Source organism: Sinocyclocheilus grahami, unplaced genomic scaffold (assembly GCF_001515645.1).
Source record: "Sinocyclocheilus grahami isolate Dianchi unplaced genomic scaffold, SAMN03320097.WGS_v1.1 scaffold41.1, whole genome shotgun sequence".
NCBI lineage: Eukaryota > Metazoa > Chordata > Actinopteri > Cypriniformes > Cyprinidae > Sinocyclocheilus > Sinocyclocheilus grahami.
In genome coordinates, this window is record NW_015505220.1 from 408,444 (window position 1) to 426,122 (window position 17,679).

General features: G+C 32.8%; 1 protein-coding gene across 3 annotated transcripts in view; it reads left to right on the forward strand.

Annotated features, from left to right (window-relative positions):
• The window catches only part of LOC107582177 (receptor-type tyrosine-protein phosphatase epsilon-like), a 43,685-nt gene extending 26,941 nt beyond the window's left edge, over positions 1-16,744 (forward strand). For 2 of the 3 annotated variants that reach the window (XM_016267914.1, XM_016267916.1), the window contains 14 exons: positions 1,756-1,832; positions 2,057-2,093; positions 2,199-2,296; positions 6,183-6,302; positions 6,478-6,641; positions 9,029-9,164; positions 9,309-9,458; positions 9,540-9,633; positions 9,899-9,975; positions 10,997-11,131; positions 11,229-11,354; positions 11,502-11,653; positions 14,777-14,912; positions 15,818-16,744. In XM_016267914.1, the coding sequence (XP_016123400.1) occupies positions 1,756-1,832; positions 2,057-2,093; positions 2,199-2,296; positions 6,183-6,302; positions 6,478-6,641; positions 9,029-9,164; positions 9,309-9,458; positions 9,540-9,633; positions 9,899-9,975; positions 10,997-11,131; positions 11,229-11,354; positions 11,502-11,653; positions 14,777-14,912; positions 15,818-15,892 (1,577 nt within the window). In that variant the 3' untranslated portion in view covers positions 15,893-16,744. The remainder of the gene's footprint in view (positions 1-1,755; positions 1,833-2,056; positions 2,094-2,198; positions 2,297-6,182; positions 6,303-6,477; positions 6,642-9,028; positions 9,165-9,308; positions 9,459-9,539; positions 9,634-9,898; positions 9,976-10,996; positions 11,132-11,228; positions 11,355-11,501; positions 11,654-14,776; positions 14,913-15,817) is intronic. The other variant, XM_016267915.1, reaches the window with a different exon arrangement.
• Positions 16,745-17,679: the final 935 nt, after the last annotated feature.

A 17,679-nucleotide genomic window follows, 5' to 3' on the forward strand; every position in this document is an offset into this window, starting at 1 on the left:
ACACACACACACACACACATATATATATATATATATATATATATATATATATATATATATATATATATATATAAAAAATAAGCACAAAAATATTTAATGATGCATTATTTAATACTTAATACTAATTAATAATATAAGCAGATATTAATACAAAAAACAGGATGATTTTCATTATTGTGTTATCGTAATAAGGAGATTCTTTAACATTAAAGAAAATTGTGGATAAAAAAAGGGTATAGCCTTCATCTTTTTTCATGCAAAGTATAATTTCTCTCTTCGTTTTGGATTGTAGACATAGTTATTTTTAACCTTTGTGAGATGTTCAAGGTATTTCGGGACACCAAATGACATTTGCTTAAAAAAAAAAAAAACCCTTCATCTAAATGGCATAACTCTTTTCACACATACTATATCAACTCACACAAATGAGAATGAGTCACACTTAGGGTGTCCGGGGTCCTGCATAGGAAATAAATGGGTGGGGATAAAGTTTTTAAAAAAAATTTTATTTGTCAAATAAAATCACAAAATCACCCACAATGCACAGAAATTAAGTTGCAAAAAAATAATCACACACACCCCAAATTGAGGCAAATAAATGTAAAAAACAAAAAACTGTACACCTGTAGAGTAAAAAAAAGTGAGTGATATTACGTAAAAAAAATAAATAAATAAATTTGGAATTCAAAAAAACAATAACAACAACAATTTACAGGATTTTGGTACAAAATCAGAATCAGAAATAGCTTTATTGTCAAGTGTGTTTACACACACAAGGAATTGGTCTTAGTGTCAGGAGCTTCCAGCACAGAAAGTACGCACATAGTGCAGACATGCATATAATTTAAGGTAATAAAACACTAATAATAAAGAGAATAGACAATAAATAAAAAAATAACTATATAGTAATAAAATATGATGAAAAAGAAAATATCAATAGACAGAATTGTGAATGTGCATATGTGCTATTTACAGATGAAGGTTTGATGGGTTATTTACAGATGTACAGTACTGAGGTGACATTTCATCATAAATACTGAAAGGAGTTTTTTTTCTCTCTACTTGCAAGCAACTTGAAATAACCCTGTATTTTTTATAAAATTCTAGATTTTAACAGGAGTTTCTCCATTCTTTCCTTAGCTATCTGACCGTGGATGTCTCTCTGAGCAGGTTAGAGAAGCATTCCTTCTGCAACCTGAGAAAGCTTACTCATATGTAAGTTACAGCATCCAAAATCCATATATAAATTCCAGTTAACCACACAAGATAAAAAATAGAATATTAAATTAAATTAAAAGAACATTTTATTCATTTAAAGATTTTAAAGTTTAGTCTTGTTTAAAATTACAGTTTTTTCAGTGTACAGCCCAAGTGTACACCGTTAACAAACAGAGGTTCACCCTTGTATTTATATATATATATATATATATATATATATATATATATATATGATATGAATGTTTTTTTGATGTATATGATGCTCTGCTACTGTGCTGTTGTTGCCCACATGTTGATTTTGGGTGATATCAGGCTGAAGTTTTGCCGCCCTCACATATCTAAGACAACTTCTCCAAATAAAACATAAATCACTTTCAGTTCCTTATGCCCACATCCATGGCATTTCAATTTTTACTTTTATTTTTAATTTTCAAAATCTTTGTTGTAAACTTTTTCCATCAGGGCCTGAGAAGGAGCAATCAGATATGTGATTATGTGTAGAAATAAACGTAATGTTTGGTCTTTCCTGTTATCCAGATGACCATTCCAGAGTGATTTTAACACAGATGGATGGAGTCCCATGTTCAGATTATATCAATGCATCATATATCGATGTAAGTGATTTGCAAAGCTGTAGAAATGCATCAGTGCACTGTGAAAATTCAATGCGTCAGTGTTTAAACATGCATTCATACTGTATGTACTTATTCCAAATACAGTTCTTGAGAATGTGAATGTAAAACACATGGTTTGTTGTAATGCATTGCATCAAAAAATATATGCACCCCTGTTTGCATTAAAATGTTGGTTTTATTATCTAGTTCTTCTTTATTCCCAGGGTTATACAGATAAGAATAAGTTCATTGCAGCACAAGGTGAGTGGATTTAAATGTAAAAATAAGATTCAGTGAGATCTCACATGACTGACAAGAGTTTCAGTAGCTATAATAAGACTCGATAAGATGACCTCTGTGTTTTAGGTCCGAAACAAGACACGGCTGCAGACTTCTGGAGAATGATATGGGAACAGAAATCATCTACTATTGTAATGCTAACTAATCTGAAAGAGAGAAAAGAGGTAAGTGTCCTTTTTTGGATTTCTGGTCCGTTTCCTTTTGCCATGACTACTTGTAGTGACTATCTGCACACTGAGTTTCAATTAACTACAAGTATAAATATTATCTTTCATTATGTGTACTTTGTGTTTTTGTAGTGTAGTATTTGTTGCTATTTGTACTTCTTCTGCCTTTTTATGTCTGGTTCTCAAACCCTTGTAAGGGTAAAATAGGTTTCTCACGCTTTTTTTTCAGTGCTGAAACAGTCTAGAAATGGAGATCCAAAAAAAACAGCAACTAACCTTTGACAAACTCCGTTAGATAAAGAAACAGTGACTCTTCTTAGATGAGTCTCATTTTCATCTTTTAGTGTTTTGACAACCTACAATAAAGATTTTTATTTATTTATTTATTTTTACTTGACTCTGGGGTTTTTAAAAGTGTTGATTTTTTGGGAACTTGCATGCAAACCAATGGGAGTCAATAAAACCCAAAAAGCTGTACCAATTTTCATACAGCCTTTCCAAAACACGTCTATGTGTGGAAAAGTTGCATGCACATTCATGGCCCTAAATGAGAAATATTCACCAAATTTCAAGAAGAAATACATTGTACCAGTATTTCGAGCAGTTGGACAGTTTTACTGACTGACCCACAACACAACAGGAGGATTAAATAAATCAGATTTCTAAATTCTGCATAAAATATATATATATATATGATATATACTACCGGTCAAAAGTTTGGGATCAGAACGATTTTTAATGTTTTTTTATAGGAGTTTATTATGCTCATCAAGGCTGCATTTATTTGATCAAAAATGAAAATGAAGATGAAAATTTTTGTAATATTGTGAGATATTATTATGATTTTTGATTATGATTATTTCTTTCTATACGAATTTATTCCTGTGATGCAAAGTTTAATTTTCAGCGTCATTACTCCAGTCTTCAGTGTCACATGATCCTTCAGAAATCATTCTAACATGCTGATTTATTATCAGTGCTGGAAACTGTTGTGCTGCTTAATATTTTTTGGAACCTGTGATACTTTTTTTCAGGAATCTTTGATGAATAAAAAGTTAAAAAGAAGAGCATTTATTTAAAATATAAATCTTTTCTAACAATATACACTACCGTTCAAAAGTTTGGGGTCAGTCCATTTGTATTCTTTCTTTTTTGAAAGAAATTCAAACTTTTATTCAGCAAGGATGTGTCACATTTTTAAGAAGTGATAGCAACGATTTATATTGTTAGAAAATATTTATATTTTGAATAAATGCTGTTCTTTTTAACTTTTTATTCATCAAAGAATCCTGAAAAAAGTATAGCAGTTTCCAAAAAAAATATTTGGCAGCACAACTGTTGCCAACATTGATAATTCTAATAATAAATCAGCATATTAGAATGATTTCTGAAGGATCATGTGACACTTTAGACTGGAGTAATGGCTGATGGAAATTCAGCTTTGCATCACAGAAATAAATAATATTTTAAAAGATATTAAAATAGAAACCATTATTTTATATTGTAATAACATTTAGCAAGATTACTGTTTTTTCTGTATTTTTGATCAGATAAATGCAGCCTTGATGAGCAGAAGAGACTTCTTTAAAAAACATTACAAGTCTTACTGATCCCAAACTTTTGACCGGTAATGTATGTATTAAAGGGGTCATATGATGTTGCTAAAAAGAACATTATTTTGTGTATGTGGTGTAATGAAATGTGTTTATGCGGTTTAAGGTTAAAAAAACATTATTTTCCACATACTGTACATTTATTGTTTCTCCTCCTTTCTGAAACGTGTCGATTTTTACAAAGCTCAGCTTTCTGAAAAGTGAGGTGTGCTGTGATTGGCCAGCTATCCAGTGCGTTGTGATTGGCCAAATACCTCTAGCGTGAGACGGAAATGTTACGCCCCTCACCATACTGTGATGCCCTGTTCGACCGGAGCGATGAGACAAAAACATTAAAACCCATTACAAACGAAGCTTTCGTTCCATCCAGTGGGGACATAATTACTGATTATAATGACTTATACTGTCTTTTTACGCGTTGCATCGTGCCGCGTAAACATAAAACCATGTCTGCATTTGTGATCGGAGAAATGACAAACAAGCGCTACTCTACACTGCTCAAAACTCGCGTTTGAATCATCAGTGGCAAATCCTTTAAATATAAAAACGTACTTGCAGTCTGTGAGTCAGAACAGCCGGCATTGTAGTCTACTCTCCCAGGATCAGGAAACAGTCCTCCATAAAATGTGTTGCACACATCTGAATATTTGGGTTGAACTGTTCTGGAACAGTGTTGTAAATACAACTTAACCACTGATTTCTAGTCGTGTCCTCTTTCTAGTGTTTACTACAGCGAGAATAAAAGTTACACCTTCTTTCTTTGCGTGAACATTTGGGTGGCGTTATGCAAATCTTCCCACATAGTGACGTAGACATGTGGGGGCGTGTTAGAATGAGGCGTTTTAGGTAGGCGTGGCTGACTCTTAACTTTTATAAAGAATATCTCTTTGAATTTGAGACTTTAGTGTTTGCAACTTTACAGATCTTCTTTACGCACCAAGAGCTTGTAACACTCCAAAGAGAAAGGAACAATTGAAATCGCATCATATGACCCCTTTAAAATATTTTTTTAATTAGAATTTTAAATGAAAAATGTATCATTTTAATTTAAATTAGAATTTTAAAATGTATTACATTTTTGAACAGCCTTCATACTTATTCCATATAGTTTAAAAAAGCACTGGTATGCAAATAAAATCGCTACAGAGCCAGTAATTTATATTTGATTTCACTTCAGTGCCTTTCTATAAACCCGATTTGTTGATCATCTTCAGTAATAAGCCACAAGTGTCTCCGTTTCGATTGTCTCTGATGTTCAGATGTCACAGGACTCCTCTGTCTCTCCTCTCCATCACGGCTGTGAGCGTCTCTAGAAAGACGAATCAATAAGACGCAGAACGGAGAGGAGATTAAAATCAGCTTTGGGTCAGGCTTGGAATCGATGATTTTCATAATGGCTGATAAAGCTCTCTCTGGCTTTAACCTAATTAGTCGGCAAACTCTCATTAAGAGAGATTTATCCTGCGCTCTCGGGCTGGATAATGCTGATTGACAGACAGACTGTTTTTAAGAGCTCAGATTAGCATCATGGTGTCTTAGAAGTCACCTTTACTCCTCTAATGCACTTACAGCTTCTCAGTGGCAGTGTTGGACTGGTTTACTCGACAGGATTGACATGTAATGCGCTTATGTTTATCTACAGAGTGAAATCTTTTGACCTTGTGTCGTGTTCTCTGTTTTATAATGATTAGCAGAAGACGTTCACGTCACTGTTTTCTTGTCTTTTGTTTGCATTTTGGGTGACACTATATGACTTTATTAATAGCATTAACAGACATTGCTATATTAGTTGATGTACATTCAATAGTTTATTATTTATTGTCTTTTCAGATATTTTCACGTTTGAATGCTAAATGTTAAACAATATGTAATGTTCACTGTAGTAATATTTTACTTATTAATAAGTCAATATCAATCAATAGTAATCATTTATGTATTTGAAAAGCAATGTTACCAGCTAAATTTGTACCACCACAGCATTATTTATATTTTATTTAGTATGAAAATAATTTTTTATCTCTCTGTCTATCTATCTAATGGTAACTATATTAGCAGCTATATTTGTGCTACCAAAGTTTGTATAAATACATAAAAGTATTTATGTATTTATTACAAATACAAAACATTTATTTTAATATTAAAAAGCTGTGAAATAAAGAAAGACATAAAATAGAATAATACTAACTATATTAACAGCAATATGTTTTACTACCAAAGCAACTGAACTAATGGTAACTAGCCGTATGAATGTGCTGTGTTTTTCTCTGTAGGATAAGTGTTATCAGTATTGGCCTGATCAGGGATGCTGGACGTACGGTAACGTGCGTGTTGCTGTGGAAGACTTTACAGTTCTGGTGGACTACTCCATACGCAAATTCTGTGTGCAATATGTAAGTCTGAACACAAGCTAGAGATATAATGTCTGCTGCTGTTATAATGTGTATGCTTCTCTGTTAATTCTGTGTTTGTGGCTTCTCAACAGTCTGCTTTGCTCAAGGTCATGTATATGTGTGTTGTTTCCTGTGTCACCATGCACACTCTCACCCGTCTCTGTGTCCACCGCAGCAGGCCAGCGACGGCACCAAAACGCCTCGTCTGGTCACGCAGCTTCACTTCACCAGCTGGCCTGACTTTGGCGTTCCCTTCTCGCCCATCGGCATGCTGAAGTTCCTGAAGAAGGTGAAGCAGGTGAACCCGTCGTACGCCGGGCCCATCGTGGTGCACTGCAGGTGACCGCTGTACTCTTAACAGACTGTACTAGACTGTGACCAGAATATCAGGCGAGATCTGGAGCTGTGGAGAGCGACACATCTGGTGTGAAGTCTGATCATTTAAATGTGAAGTGTGACATGTTTTGGTCTGTGAGATCGTGCGAAGATGCACGTGATGTGTCTCGTTCTCTATTTTATAATGATTAACTCAAAACTGTAGTTCAAAACAATTTCTTCTACATATATATACATATAAAACTAACATCTTTTCAAGATTTGACATTGACTTTTTATTAGCTATGTTATGGAAATTGTCCGGAATATCGTTCCATATATGATACTATATAATGTTCAATTAAAAGTCAATGTAATCATTGACCTAATTATACTACTATTATTAATATTACTAATATTAATATAGGACTATTACTAATACTAGTGCTGTACAGCTTCTTTGCAAGATTTGACATTGACTTTTATTAGCTGTTATGATAATGTTCAAAACCATCACAATAAGTATTAAACTTCAGTGCATAACTGGACTCAGTATATTTTTTTCTCCTAACATTTGACATTGACGCTTTATCAAGAGCCCAAACTTCCTGATCAAGCGTCTTACTTTCACAAAGTAACAGTAACTTGCAGAATGAAAGTGCACATTTGAATTTAAACTTCAGTAAAAAGGACATATTTTACATAACTTCCATCCACAGTAATTATTTTTGAGACCTCACGACCCTTTTGCGTCAGTCGGTCACGCATGCATAATTTATTTTATCCAACAATGATATACATTATTCAGAACGATTAGCATGTGATTTGAATTAGGTGAATGAAGGTCTTTTCTCGCAGCTGATTGGTCATGTATAGAAAGTGATTTGATGTAGGTCAGTGGCTGTGTTGGTGACACAATGGCCGGTCTGTCCTCTGTCATCAGTGTTGACCGTCTGCCCTCTTTCTGTGTCCTGAACAACCAAACACAGCGTCAGCAGCAATTCCAGACACTTCAGTTCCAGTCAAAAGCCCTATTGAGGGTTTGTTCGTTCATTCAGTTGATCACTCATGTCCTCTAGTGGTCAAGAGATGAACATGTTTGTGTGACAGATAATTTAGAGTGTTTGTTTGTGTGTAGATATATTCCTGAGTGTGCAAATATTCCTCACTTGCAATTATTGTGAATTCATTTGAAGTAAACACTTTATGAAATCTGTTTCATGGTGTTAATGTCACAAAAAAGTACAACTTACAAAAAAGGTGTCTAAATTTGTGTCTTGCAGGATTTCACCAAAAATTAGAGTTTCAATTGTTACAGTAACAGTTAAAGATTCATTTTTAGTTTTAATTAAATTACAACCCATAATGTATTTGTGCATGTTTAATCATTTAATTCTCAGGAGTGGAGCAAAAATTACTATAATAATTTTCAACATAAAATGCTAAATAAATAAATGGTCTAAATGTAGTATAATACTTATATTTTTAAAAATAATATAAAAAAAAAGAGAATTCTAAAAATTATATTAGAAAAATTATTGATGTTTATCCATCAAGATAATCGATTTATATTGTGAAAAGTGGTAAATAACATATAATATAATATAATAATATTTATATTTACATTTCTAAATATATTATACAATATAAACATATAAAAATATTCCACTAGATTTTTTTTAATCCATCAAGGTCATTGATTTATATGATGAAAAAGTGGTAAATAACATATAATATAATATAATAATATTTATATTTACATTTCTAAATATATTATACAATATAAACATATAAAAATATTCCACTAGATTTTTTTTAATCCATCAAGGTCATTGATTTATATGATGAAAAAGTGGTAAATAAATACATAAATAAATAAACAATTAAACACAGTCTGAGTATAGTATTTGTATTTCTAAATATAATGTTAAATAAAAATATCTATAAAATATTCTGCAAATAAAATATTTTTTATCCATCAAGGTCTCTGTATCAGCTTTAACGATTAACTTTAATGATTTTGTTTTCAGGAGTAGACCATTAATTTTTTTATATTGATATTAATTTAAAATTATTTTATAATTTTAATGTGAAATGTAATTATAATTTTAAAGTGAACATGAAAGAAAGAAATAAAAATGGTTGTCTAAATATAATATAAAATCTATTTCTAAAAATAATATAAAATAAAGAGATTATACTAGAAAAAAAAAATAGATTTTTATATATCAAGCTCATTGATTTATATTGTGAAAAGTGGTCTCTGTATGATAATTGTTTCCAAAAGAAAGGTTGAAAAAAATCTGCATTGATAAATCATTCACAGCAAGAGCATAAAAGTAAATGATATCATGTTATCATATTGTTTATGTTGTGAATAATTATTTATGTCTGTGCTGTGTGTCCGTCAGTGCCGGTGTGGGCAGGACAGGAACGTTCATCGTCATCGATGGTATGATTGACATGATGTACGCAGAAAAGAAAGTGGACGTCTTCGGCTTTGTGTCACGAATACGTGAGCAGAGATCGCAGCTCATTCAGACCGATGTGAGTAGAGCATGTCATTGCCTTTTGCGTGATTTTCATTTTTATCTACTGTACCTTGTTATTATAGAAAGAACAGGTGACAGAAGTAGTACCTAGAAGTCATACATGTTTGACGCTGTACTGAAAGTCTGGTTTGTGTTGTAGTTGCAGTACTCGTTCATCTATCAGGCTCTGCTGGAGTACTTCCTGTACGGAGACACGGAGCTGGACGTTTCTTCTCTGGAGGGTCACCTGGATAAACTTCACAACACCAGTGCGCCGCTGGACCGCGTGGGCCTGGAGGAAGAGTTTAAGGTGAGGATATTAGTGGTGTGCAATTGTTTACTGATCTGGTTTTGACAGATTATTAAAGCATTTTTAACGTTGGCTTTGCAGAAACTGACAAACATGCGTATAATGAAGGAAAACATGAGGACGGGCAACCTGCCTGCCAACATGAAGAAGAACAGAGTCCTTCAGATTATTCCATGTGAGTTTAAGATCATCTGTGCTTGTGAAGATCAAAACCCTAGAAACAAACCTAAAAGTGGCTGTAAAACATATTTAATCTCTTCCTTCCATCTAAAATGTATGCTGCTGTGCTGCTGGGTTTGTTTACGAGGAAGTTAATCCGAAATCTGTCTTCCTTTTCCTGTTCTGCTTGTGACTTCAGTTGTAATCGTGAGACAGGCAGTTCAAAACACCAGAGGCTTTGCTAGAGGTCAAGTTTTGTCTTTTCTCATTCATTTGTTCAGATGATTTTAACCGAGTCATCCTTTCGATGAAGAGAGGGCAGGAGTTCACCGATTATATCAACGCATCTTTCATTGATGTGAGTTTTTCATTACTCTTTTCAAGTTACAGGGGCGGGTTGTAATAAAAAATATAATTTGTTGTATATTTTTTATATATTTGAAATAAGACCAGGGTTGTTTTAAGTAAATGAGGTCAGTTTGAATTTTTTTTTTTTTATCATTTAAAAAAAATCTGAATATTTTCTTGAGTGTGGTTGGGTTACTCTATGACTGGGTCCGAAATTAACTTTTTGCCAGTTTCGCCAACCATAAATATTTCTTACCAACCATGAACCTGCATTTTCATTATTTTTCTTAAAATGTAATATTTGTGTCCTTATGACAGTGGAATTATTTAGCTATTTTTCCATAATAGTGACAATCTGTTATATAAAAAAATATTATAATAAAACAAATTAAATAAGAATGGCCCTGTATATGTATCTATATATATATATATATATATATATATATATATATATATATATATATATATATATATATATATATATATATATATGGTAAAACTTCCACAAAGGGTAAAAGTTGGAAGAATGTGTCATGAATTGAATTGAATTATTTACATTAGTATTCAAAAATGTGTTTGTTTTTAAAATAAGTATTTTATGCTCATCAAGGCTGCATTCATTTGACCAAAAATTCAGTAAAAATATTCTGGAATAATATTTCAATTAAAATAGCAATTTTCTATTTCAATATATTTTAAAATATAATTTATTCCTGTGATGCAAAGCTGAAGATTCTTCACAAGATTCTTCAGAAATCATTCTAATATGCGGATTTGCTGCTCAATAAACATATTTGATTATTATGATGAAAATATTTATGCTGCTGAATGTTTTTGTGGAAACTGCAATACATTTTTTTTCAGGATTCGTTGATGTATAGAAAGTTCAAAAGAACAGCATTGAACTTTTGTAATGTTAAAAATGTCTTTACTGTCACTTTTGATCAATTTGTTATGTTGCAGTTCCTAATAAACTGGCACGTCACTGGTCTGCAGTGCTCATATTATCTTCATGTGCTCGTGTTTTGCAGGGGTACCGGCAGAAGGACTATTTCATCGCCACACAGGGTCCTCTGGTCCACACGGTGGATGATTTCTGGAGGATGGTTTGGGAATGGAAGTGTCACTCAATCGTGATGCTGACAGAACTGCAGGAAAGAGATCAGGTACACACACACGTTACAAATTCACTCTCACACGACTTCCCAAAGCAAATCCTCCCAGCTTTGTCATTTGGAGTGTGTGTGTGTGTGTGTGATGCAGGACAAGTGTTTTCAGTACTGGCCTACTGAGGACTCGGTGACTTACGGAGACTTCACGGTGGAGATGAAAGGAGACACGCTGTGTGACACATTCAGTCTCAGAGATCTGCTGCTCACATATGGCCCGGTGAGTGCGCATTATGAGCTGATTTGCATCGGCATTTTTTTATAATGTTTACATTCTGCATTCAAACTCCATTTTTGGAATTGATATGTGGAGGCCGGATGGCTGAATTGTAATGCATGTTGGTGTGTTTGTGTGTGTTCCTGACAGGAGAAGCAGACACGTTTGGTTCGGCACTTTCATTTCCACGGCTGGCCAGAGATCGGGATCCCAGCAGAGGGTAAAGGGATGATCGACATCATCGCAGCGGTGCAGAAACAGCAGCAGCAGTCGGGCAACCACCCCATCGCCGTGCACTGCAGGTAATCAAGTCCTGCTATAGACCACAGATTCCCAAAACATTTTGATCAGCTGAAGCCCTTTGACCTAAAATATTTACTTGAAGTACCCCTAATATTTCAGTCATTTAACAACACATTTGCATGTTCATGGTTCTTTGGTCAGGATTAAAAAATTAAATAATTAAATAAATTTTTTTTAATTTAAAAATTATTAGTTGCATTATTTTTACTGTTCAAATTATTATTAGCATTTCTGCAATTCACAAAGTCCTTGAAGTTGTGTTGCGAAAAACAAACCATGCTCTAGACCAGTGGTTCTCAACCTTTTTTCCCACCGGGCCACACTATGGTCCAAGTGCAAGTCTCGCGGGCCTCACGCATATCATTTACATATTACGTCAGCAATACAAACCAACCTGATTTATAATATTATAGCCTAAATATTATGATATCTAATCGATTACATTCATTGAAATAAATAAATAATTCTACTCCCCGTAAATAACACCCAATTTTGTGAACTTCGGCTCGAAAGGAGTAACAGCACAATCATAGGCGGAGTTTCACATTTATGCGTGGGGGGGGCACCCACTGGCAGAAGAGCCACGAGCACTTTTTTATATGTTCTACATTTCATGTATTTATGTAACACATATTCTACATTAAAAAATGAATTTAGAAGGAACAATAACTGCTGTACAAAGAGTAAAAAAAAAGAAAGAAAAAATACAAAACATACCTAATGCAGAAAAGCCGCCTCTTTTTCCAAATTGCGCAGATGACCACTATCTTTCTTTCATCTCTTCTGATACATTTTCAGTCAAATCGTTTTCTGTGTGCTAGATCGGAGCTAGAGCCCTGCATTTCAGCCCGGGCCCCGATTTTTTTATGCTCCTCGGGCTGGGCTTCAGGACAATTTTCACGTCATAGTTCAGACGCGGGCCAAGCCTCAGACCTGTTTTAGGCTTCTCCTTATTTTTATATTTTAGACATCCATCAATTAGTGATGAAAAAGATTGCCGTGCTGGTGGAAACAACATGAGGCCGTGCTACCGAGACTGTCAAGAGCGGCTCGACGGTGTTTGGTGTCCAGCAGCAGCAGCATGTATGGTGCGTGCCGTCAGCGCAGCTCAACAGTTCTGCGTTCAAATACACGCAATAGGCTTAAGTTTGCCGCAAAGCATCGGCAAAAGTAATTACCATAAATGTGTCAGGGGGCAACAGTAAGGATATATTTTAATTATTTACTAATAAACTAGTGTTTTCTGAGTCGGTGTCGCAAGGATGAAGTTGTCGATCCTGACTCGCCATCTCCTCAGACACGCCTTTAGAGAGAAGTGCATCTTTACTTATTATTATCATAATGAAAGAGTTTTTGTTCAATTAGTGATGAAAAAGATTGCCGTGCTGGTGGAAACAACATGAGGCCGTGCTACCGAGACTGTCAAGAGCGGCTCGACGGTGTTTGGTGTCCAGCAGCAGCAGCATGTATGGTGCGTGCCGTCAGCGCAGCTCAACAGTTCTGCGTTCAAATACACGCAATAGGCTTAAGTTTGCCGCAAAGCATCGGCAAAAGTAATTACCATAAATGTGTCAGGGGGCGACAGTAAGGATATATTTTAATTATTTACTAATAAACTAGTGTTTTCTGAGTCGGTGTCACAAGGATGAAGTTGTCGATCCTGACTCGCCATCTCCTCAGACACGCCTTTAGAGAGAAGTGCATCTTTACTTATTATTATCATAATGAAAGAGTTTTTGTTTTTGTTTTAGTTTGTTAAGTAGTAATTTAAAGCTTTCTATAGATATATTTATCATGTCTGTGAGGCATGTATTCGCTGAGTTTCGGTTCATTTTTGTGAAGCGCTCCTGTTCAAGACCGAGACGGCAGAAAGCGCATCATGTTTGTTTTTATAAAAGCACAGCGTTTTGTTGATATTGTGAGTGCACACAAATAAAAGTAGACCCTTCACAGTTACGAATGATGCATTACTCTTACCTTTATGAGCAAAAAGGACGGTGTATCCATTGAAAAAAAATGCAAGTGATCGCGCTGGGGTCTCTATGTCCTGCAAAGCGCGCTTCAGCTTCCACTCTCCGCACAAACTACTGGATACAGCGCACATTTATCTAGGTTTAACGTTTAAACATTGTTATATGCTTGAACTGTTTTATATCTATAGGTTTTATTTTAGTCAAGTCGTGATGATTTGAGAAGGCTAAATTGATCAAGCATATGCTCACTGTCTGCCGCTGGCCACTTGGTCGTTACTTTAAATGCGTAACGTTAATTGGGCTATGTGAGTACTGCTCATGTCTGAAAATAATATATGAAAAACAAAATTATTTTACATAAAAACATTAGGCTATAGCTTATATTTATTTAGTACATTTTTAAATTCATGTGAAAACTAAAATGAATTGTAAAACTGAAAGCATTTTTTTAAATTGTGTTCAGCACGGTGGGCCGCATTTGAATTCGTGACGGTCCGCGGGTTGAGAACCACTGCTCTAGACTAAGTAGAATTGTACTGATTATAATTAATAAAGATGAATCCAAACCTTACCACAACAATAAAACGTTTTCAGAATGAAACGTACTTTATTAATCATTTTTAGCAATGAAGAAATCAATGCCTAAGACTTTTTCCCTTTTTTACTTATTTTCCAGTATATTCCATTTTCATTGTATTTTTAATTTGAGAACGTTTTTATTTTATTTTATTTTTTCTTTATTACATTTTTATTAGTGCTGTCAAACGATTAATCGACATTTTCAAAATATATATTGCATGTGTGTGTATTTATATATACATAATAAATATACACAGTACACGCACATATTATGCAAACAAAAACGTAATTTTTTTTAAGCGATTAATCGTTTGACAGCACTAATTTTTATATAAATTTTTATTTTAGTTTTAGCTGTCAAGTTAAACTAGATTAAAATGAGTAATTTTGCCTTGTCAGCTAGATGAAATAGAACGTTTTTATATATGTATTTTATTTCATACATACATTTTCTTCTTTTAACTACTATAATCCTGACACTTAGTTAACTCTTTAACCTTTAATGTATTTTTTAACATTTCCATTTAATTGGAAACCTTTATGAAACTGATGTTGTTGTGTTCTCTGCAGTGCTGGAGCGGGTCGGACCGGTACGTTTATCGCTCTCAGTAATATTCTGGAGCGAGTGAAAGCCGAGGGTTTGCTGGATGTGTTTCAGACTGTGAAGAGTTTACGGATGCAGCGGCCACACATGGTGCAGACAGTGGTCAGTGCAAACCTTCAGACACTTCATATCCATTACACATTTACATACACAATTCATCACGATCATCAAAAATGAATCACGGTAATCAGTCGTTTCTGCCAGAATACTGCAATAAAACTGCTAACTTGTTGTTATTGTTGTCCTCTTTCATCCCAAGGATTTTGAACGCAACTTAGTCTTTATAGGCAGCTTAATTTATTGATTAATTATTAACAAATGAATTTATCATATAGGTAACATACGTAATATCAAGTAATAGAAATTCTTTAAATAATAATAATAATCTAAATGATTAGTATAAATTCGTTATATTTATTAAATTCATACGAATAACATTAAATCTGATTAAATATGACAAATTCCATGTTCATTTAATTTTAATTTAATTGTATTATGATTTAAAACAAGTAATAATACAAATGATTAGTATAAATTAATTAGTAACACAGATTAAATGAATATGATTAATATTATAACCCTTATGAAATCAAAATAATTGTATTGTCAGTTTCATAAATCATTTAATTTGAATGAATTCATTAATTTTTAACATACAAGTGATATAAAATTGTTCAAATAATAATAATAATACTACACATTATTTAATAATATTGTTTAAATTAATATTATTAATATATCAACAATGATTAAAATACTCATTTGAATGTAAATTTCAAATGAATTTTAAATGTTTATTATGAACCAAGCAATATAAATTACTAATTGATTAAATTAATATTATTCATATCAAAAGATTTACAACAATAATCATAACTATCATATTTGACAAGTGGTACATTTCTGTAAGTGGTAATAAATCAGTTCACAATAACTTGACCTCTACATGAAGTATGCATTCTTCTAAAATGATTGGTATTAATATTGTTCTTTCTGTCTGTCTGCAGGAACAGTATGATTTCTGCTACAGAGTGGTACAGGACTTTGTGGACATTTTCTCAGACTATGCCAATTTCAAATGATCTAATCTGCCTTAAATGTTTGAGTTTGATGCTTTTTTACACGTCAGTCGATCAGGATTTTGCACCGCGACTGGAAGATAATTGCGCTCTATTTTGCTATGCACTTCTCCTCGATGTTACTAAAAGACCACCTCTATCTGTAATATACTAAGGCTACTAAAGTTTTATTAACATATTTAAATGGGTTATTTTATGTTGGTCTTTCTCATGACGGATCATTCCATTTGGACTTCTGTTGTTATTGTAAAATAGTGTTTATTTGTTCAACTAATTATTTGTATTTTTTATTAAGCGACTCATGTAGAATTTGTAAAGCTGTAGGTGCTTTGTATTTATGCATTGTGTCGCAAACAGGACGTCCTGCCAGAGAAACCATGTATGTGAATGTTCCATGCCATTTTATTTATTCAGAGTTATTGTCTTGCAATTTATGAAAGATATCATTGTGTCAAAAAGTTGTTTTGTTCCGGTCTTTAACATTGTGCTCATCAGCCATTGCAAATGTGAACATTTTAAACTTTTTTTGTTTTGGTTTCAAAGCAGCAAATATACATAAAGCGAGTGAGATTATTTAGGTTTGACAGGATACGGCTAAAATATTGTTCGTAAGAAAGGCACAAACAAACACATTTACATGGTGTAACATCAGCAAGAATTTCTATTAGACGAGATCTTGCTCAGAAACAGCAACTGTATGAGACTGATGACCTTTGACCTTAAACGTCCCGCCTCTGTTTCCCTGAGAATGATGCTGAGAAGAACTGCACAGGTTTTTAAAGCACACACGCCACTGATTGTTGCCTTGCAGAAGGCCAAGGATTTACAAATAAATGAACAAATGCATTATGAAATTCCATCGTTGTCCTGTGTCTTATTTTTAGTTGGATTTATTGGATACATAAAGGTTTAATCAGGTTTACAAAAGGCTCATAAATGTTGATAATGTTTAATAATAAAGTAAAAATTATGAAAAATAAAAGTAAAAAAAAGGGTTAATATGCTTTTAACTGCCTAATAATCACAATATAAAAATGATAAAATAATAATAATAAAATAGGATCATTAAAAACTATTATTTTTATTTAAATAAAAAATAAAATGAATATTAAAAATGGTTCAATCAAATGTATTTAAAATAAATAAAATATTGAAAATACACTTGTAATGCAAATGGCTAAATAAAGGTTTAATTAGGTTTTTAAAAACGCTAATCATAAGAAAGTGAAACTATAAAATGTACAAATGCGTATGAATAAATAAAAATGACCGAATAAAGGTTCAAAGTCAGTAAGTCAATGATAATATTTTATAATAAGTGTATAATTGAAATAACAATGACGTGTGCTGCTTTTAACTATGCTTTTAATAATGTTTTAACTAATAATAACAATCAAATAATGACAAACAATTAATAATATGTCAAATAAAAGTAAAAAAAGGGTTAATATGCTTTTAACTGCCTAATAATCACAATATAAAAATGATAAAATAATAATAATAAAATAGGATCATTAAAAACTATTATTTTTATTTAAATAAAAAAATAAAATGAATATTAAAAATGGTTCAATCAAATGTATTTAAAATAAATAAAATATTGAAAATACACTTGTAATGCAAATGGCTAAATAAAGGTTTAATTAGGTTTTTAAAAACGCTAATCATAAGAAAGTGAAACTATAAAATGTACAAATGCGTATGAATAAATAAAAATGACCGAATAAAGGTTCAAAGTCAGTAAGTCAATGATAATATTTTATAATAAGTGTATAATTGAAATAACAATG